Here is a 6,409-nt window from a genome sequence, read left to right as displayed (position 1 = left end):
TTGAATCAATTACATTACCTAGGGTACTAGTGTCTATTTCTCTCTCCACCTGCAACAAAGTAATACCATTTCCCCTACAAGTGCATAAAGGTATGTTTTGATTTTTATTTCATTTTTTTTAATGCTTGTAAGCATTTCCAAAATAAATGTTTTATTCAACACTTTCATATACATTGTTTTTAATCATGGGTTTTATTTTATCTTATTTTTTTTTAACTTATCACCAATTTATTTCTTTCAGCCAGACTTGGTCTCTGTAGAGAAAAAAAAAATTTTAAGACCATTATTAAAAATAGTGTATGTTATAGTACTTTCAGAATTTAGTACATGATGTTTCATGTGTATTCTATCTAATTTTTTAAATGTTATTTTGTTTAATCATTCTTAATTCATTTATCTCTCTTCACTTTTTATGTTATAAAATATCTTTCATTTCAATACTGCTTTATTTAAAGAAAAATTACTTTCTTTTTCACATGACACTTATTAATTACAAAGGAAACAAAATAGTAACTTTACAGATGGCAAACACCACCTTATTACCCACGCGCTCAAAGTTAACGTAACTAATAAGGGGACATATCAACATCCTGTGCTTCCTGACATGAAGCACTAAGAACACAGAGCCACTTCTGTGTGCCCTCCCTATATTCTTGAGAAATGTCAAAGTTATGAAAGACGAAGAATGAACAACTGTTCCAGATTAAAGGAGATTGAAAAGACATGCAACTTAAACCAGTGCATGGTCCAGAATTTTCTTTTGCTATAAAGAACATGATTGAGATGATGAAATTTGAGAAAGATCCGAGGTATTAAATCAGTGTTAATCTCCTGATTTTGATAATTGTATTTTGGTTATGTACAAGAACATGGTTTTAGAGTATATGAGTGATCCTTGTTTTGGGTATATAGGTGTATATATGTGGGGAGAGAGAAGCAAACACGTCAAAATGTTTGACATTTGGAGAATCTGGGTGAAGGGTATATGACAGTCCTTTCTACTGTTCTTGCAAATTTTCCATTACATTAAAAAAAGTTTTAGCAATTCCTTCTCATTGAATTAAAATGTAGTTAGACATTCATCAAGCAGAATGTTATATTGGATTTAGATACTTAAAAATACAGAATATACTGTTCTTGCCTATAAGGAACATAAAGTTAAAAGCAAAACTTTTTTTCCTATGAATTGCATTTAAAATGTTATCTGATTTTTATCTAACTCAGAGGTTTTTTAGGGGCAGACTTGAAACTCATAGTTATGTCACAGTTTACCAAAAGTACCTTTTATATTTGTCATGTTGTGGTTTGCCTTCCAGTTGATGCCCACTGATGGCGACCCATGTATACAGAGTAGAACTGCTCCATAGGGTTTTCAGGGCTGTAACCATTCTGAAGCAGATTGCCAGGCCTCTCTTCCAAGGTGCCTTTGGGTAGGTTTGAACCACCAAACTTTGAACTATAAGTCAAGCACTTAACCATTTGTGCCACCCAGGGACTCTTATATTTGTCATAGTTGGTCACATGGGGTCTTTATTATGCTTTTTCTGGTAAGGGAAATGAATCATTACATTAAGTAAAACAGGATGAGTACCCACCATTCTTTTCTAATGATTTTTTTTTTCTTTGTGGAGGAAATTGTCTATTTATGGCTCATTTATCAAGAGATTACATTATAACCCCATGTTCTCTCTTTTCTTTGTCATAGTAGGCAGAATTTTTCTAAGACTCAGATTTAGTGTAGACTTGCCCAAAATGTTTCCAAACATTTATTTAAAGATAATTTAGACTGATGTGTATGGCTATCCATTTTTCTGTGTACAATTCAAACTGTCTTTATGGTTCATTACTACTTCTTCCAGTCCTACATAATGCCTTTTCTTTTTGCAAATTTCTCTTTATCTTTTTTCCAGTGTGAATTTTTCCTTCACATTCACTGTTTGTTCTGAAATTTTCTCTGGCTGTAGCCAAAACAAGCTCCCCTTTCTTAACCAAACTGTCATCTCCCTCTTCTCCTTCTAGACTTGTTATACAGGAGGAATCTTGTCCGGCTCTCTGTGTGTGATCCTTGCCTGTAGGGGGCACCCCTTGTAGGTCAGACATCTGCACACAGGAATCCCCCATGGCCTCACAGTATGCCCTCACTGTTTGTTATTTTTCTGAGCGAGACTATCCTTTCCTGTGGTTTAATGCATGCTAATGGGAGTTAACTGTGCAGACAGTTAATGTGCTCACTGCTAACTGAAAGGTTGAAGGTTCGAGTCCACCCAAAAGTGCCGTAGAAGAAAGGCCTACTTCTGAAAAATCACCTACTTCAAACAGAATCAGGTGCAGTTCTACTCTGACACACATGGGATCACCATGATGTGGCATTGACTTGATGAAAACTAGTTTTTAATGTTCTTTAAAGACTTAAATTTTCTTCCTCCTCGTTTGACTTTCTTCACCTTGTTCAACAATTACTAGTATCCAACCTAGTGGTTTATTTGCCTGTTCAAGTCTTTGGTATTCTGGTGCTATCAATCCCATACTTGGTACTTAAAATAGTTATAATGGTAGTATTTCATGTTCTAAGGTATTTATATATGACCCAGGAGCAGAAATTAAAATGTTTTGTTTGCTCTAGGGGTTAATCTTTTAGAGATTTTTAATTTCCAAGGATATTTATATTTTCTTTCATTTATGTATTCCTTTTCATCTCTATTTCGAGGAGGAAACATAGGGAGTTTTTTTCTCTGCATAATTTCCTCCTGCTGGGTTTGCCAGTTGCCAATTCTAGCATTTCTTAACTCAGAAGACTCAAGAAAGACCAAACCTTGCAACTACAAAGCAAGAATTTCACACTCGATGCAAAACATCTGTCTCGTTGGTGTTTATCCACAAAAACGGCTGTTAGTTTTCCTATGTTTTTAGTGTGTGTATTTGTACAAGTGGTGGGGATTCTTTGTTACTGGAGTTGAGGAGCAGGGAATTTAGATGTTTTCCCCTCCCTGAATCTCTTCGAACAATACTAATTATTTATCCACCCCTGCTCCTTCTTAGTATAAACAGAAAGAAACCACTCGCCTGATTTAATGTTTGCAGTTATTGATTATTTGGAGTTGTTGGGAGGCCTATCTTGTATATTAGGTATGATGTAGACAAAAGTTTCTGTTTTAAGAAAGAATATAAATTCTAAATGTGTCTTTTCTAAGTCATGATAAGAAACTAACATGGCCTCTTCCTTATATCAGCTTTAGATATAATTATATTGTATCAAATTACTATCAATTTGTCAATACAAATTACCCATGTAGGCTCTTAGGAAAGGAGCAATATCTCATAACATTTAGCAATAAAAATACCTGTCTGGAGGTACAGAAGAAAGAAATCAGGGCAATAAATTCACAGATACTTCAGATTGAGAAAATATCCAGGGACATGGTATATCTTAATTATATTCGTAACACGGGACTTCTAGAATCACTAACTGGATATTTACCTTCATTTGGTAGAACAGTGTAAGTAGTTTCCATTCCAGCATGAATGTGATCAGTCACATGGCAGTGGAGTAACCAAGTTCCAGGTGTTCTTGGAAACATCTCTAGGGTTTGGTATGTCCCAGGAAAAATGTCGAAGACATCAGAACTATAAATGCCCCTGTGCTTAATTAGAAAAAGGATAAATATTTATCATATGTGAGAGTTCATTGAAATAATCTTTTATTGGCCAGTTCAGGAGTGTTAGAAAATGACTATATCTATAAAAGAAAATCTCTGTATATTTCTGTGTTTAATATAAACAGTGGGTATATGGTCCTTGTATGAGGCATTGTGGGCCATGAAGTGGGTGTGAAAGACAGAAGATGTGATGAAAGTGAATTAATCCACCAGAACCTCTGACTTCTTGACTCTGGTTTGCCGTTCAGAGAGCACTTGAGCTACACGAGGGAACTGTAGCTATGGCCCACTGTTATTCCTAACCTCATTTTTGCCAGACTATCCCAAAAAAACCGGTCTGTGGGACATTAAGGCAAGCAGGGTGGTAAAGAAGCCAAAAACCAGGTGCAACTGACAAGAGTAATTGGAGGTATTTCTCTAGGAATAGAGTTGAAATTGCACTAAGAATATATCTATGTAAAACAAAATACAGATAACAACTTTGACTTTTCTGCAGCTTCTAAATTTGTATTTTTTCTGTTCTAACTCAAAGGTCACAATAAAGCATTTCCAAAAGGGCCACTGGCTCCTGCTGAAATCAGCACTGAGTAAATAATACTTGAGCTCTAGGACCAGTGAGTTGTGTGACAAACTGCAGGTCATGCTTTCACTTACGAGAATTTAGAACAGCCGGGGCAACAGGTGCAATAAAGTCTTGTCTGCTTTCTGCAGTACTCTTAATCCTTCATTAAGTAGGTAGTCCTTACCATCTCTGCTAGCAATTCCCTTAAAATGCTTACTCAGGAATATCTTAGCAGAATTCCATGGAAGTTCAAGGAAAAGTTCAAATTTAAGAAACCCAAGGTGTAACAAAGATTGGCAATGCCAACTGAAGTTGTCCCATACTCTCAAAATTTTTTTGTCTCTTGAAACTTCCAATTTTTCATAAGTGTCTTTAAAGGAAATATTTTCTTCGTTTCTATTAAAACATTTTCAGGTAGAGAAAGTGTAACTACCAACAATGGCACTTACCTTGTATCGAAAGCTATGGCCATGGAAATGCACACTGTGCAAGTCTATTTCATTGCCCATTCCCATCAAATACCAGTTAACTTCATCTCCCACATGCATTGTGAGACCTTGCAGGTTTCCAAACATTCTTCCATTGATTGCTAGGGAAAGCACATGATTTTCATATTACCTTCAGTATATTTAAATCAATAGCTATTTCACAGAGAATATGATTATTAGGTTAATAAATAGGATATTTTTAAGGTAATTGGATTTATTTCATCACAAAAGGGGAAGTGCTGATTCCTTAAGGTCAATTAAGTCAGCACAAAAGCCTTAATACTAATTGTGAATTTATTTAAAAGGCAATGCTATCCTGGAATTAGGGAAAGAAATTAGTAAATGATTCTGAATATAGTTCCTTTTTCCTCTGAAGAGAACCCTACCTCACTGATAAAATGAGTCACAGGTGGTTTATTTTTAAATGAAACATACTCTTAAACTAATTTTATGTGAAAGAAGAAAGGCTTAAAACAAACGGGAAGAAAAAAGTATTGTTCTGATGTACCATACCATGCATTTTATTGCTTTCTATGAATTCCTCATTGTCTTTATTTACTTTCTCAGGGTGATCAGAGTATGTTTTGATGTTGTCATCTAAGTACCAAGATTCATTCTCATCAAAAACTTGAAACAGGAGGGAAAATTCCAATGTTTTTATGGGATTGAATACTTTTAAGTAATGTCTCCGGCAAACAATCAGCGGGCCGATTAATCCACTATAGAGATCCTGAAAACAAACAGAAACTTCAGTCATCCTATATAAGTCAGGATTTAGACAACTGTGACCTGATTGCCCTGACCTCGGGTTTTGGAGGGATGGATTTAAGTAATAGATTTTGCCAAGATGGTACTGCCAAGCTGGTAAATTTGCCCTTAAAATAGTTATATATTGTAACAATGTTGAACAGTAGATAGGCCATGTGTGTCTTGCTGATGTAACAAATATGTATGGAGTCTTCAAATATTGACTCAGCTAATGCTCAGCATTTGAACCCCAAGTGAACAGCGTTAGTTCATTCAACAAGCTTATGAGTGCGTCTGTGAGTCAAGCACTATGCTATTCATTAAGAATCCAGAAATGAATGAAACAGTACTGCTGCTTAGAGAGATAGAAGTGAACCACTTGTCAGCACCAATGGAGGTATGTTGTTGTTATGTGCCCTCGAGTTGGGCCTGACTCATAGTGACCCCTCCTTGGGTTTCCAAGGCAATATCACTACAGAAGTAGATTGCCCCATCTTCCTTCCGAGGAGTGGCTGGTGGGTTTGAACCTTCAGACTTCTGGTTAGCAGTCAAGTGCCTTAGGCACTATGCTACCAGAGCTCCCAATGGAGGTATAGACAGTGCTAACAAGCAGATGGGAGGAAGAGTCTTAAGTTTGGAAGAAGTTTGATTTTTCTGGGCATCAGTAGTGACAGGTTAGGTCTTGATGGGCTCTTGAGCTGTGTCATATTATGGAATTTCAGACTTTATCTTGTGGCCAATATGTGGTGGTGTTGTTAGGTCCCCTCATGTCAGCTCTGAATCATGGTGACCCTACACACAACAGAACAAAATGCTGCCCAATCATGCACCATCCTCACAATCCTTGCTGTACCTGAGCCCAGCGTTGGAGCCACCGTATCAATCCATCTTCTTGAGGGTCTTCCCCTTTTTTTGCTGATGCTGTACTTTACCAAACATGATATCCTTCTCCAGGG

General features: G+C 36.4%; 1 protein-coding gene across 1 annotated transcript in view; it reads right to left on the bottom strand.

The window, feature by feature from the left end:
• The window catches only part of LOC103196469 (ceruloplasmin), a 118,896-nt gene that overhangs the window by 13,287 nt on the left and 99,200 nt on the right, over positions 1 to 6,409 (bottom strand). Inside the window, exons 15-17 of the mRNA XM_007940207.2 lie at positions 5,220 to 5,436; positions 4,668 to 4,807; positions 3,479 to 3,641 (exon numbers count right to left, since the gene is read on the bottom strand). Of these exons, the coding sequence (XP_007938398.2) occupies positions 3,479 to 3,641; positions 4,668 to 4,807; positions 5,220 to 5,436 (520 nt within the window). The remainder of the gene's footprint in view (positions 1 to 3,478; positions 3,642 to 4,667; positions 4,808 to 5,219; positions 5,437 to 6,409) is intronic.

Source organism: Orycteropus afer, unplaced genomic scaffold (genome assembly GCF_000298275.1).
Source record: "Orycteropus afer afer isolate SDZICR_OR568_19922 unplaced genomic scaffold, OryAfe1.0 scaffold00066, whole genome shotgun sequence".
Lineage (NCBI taxonomy): Eukaryota > Metazoa > Chordata > Mammalia > Tubulidentata > Orycteropodidae > Orycteropus > Orycteropus afer.
Note: the sequence above shows the minus strand (reverse complement) of the source record. Positions and strands in the feature narration are given on the sequence as shown.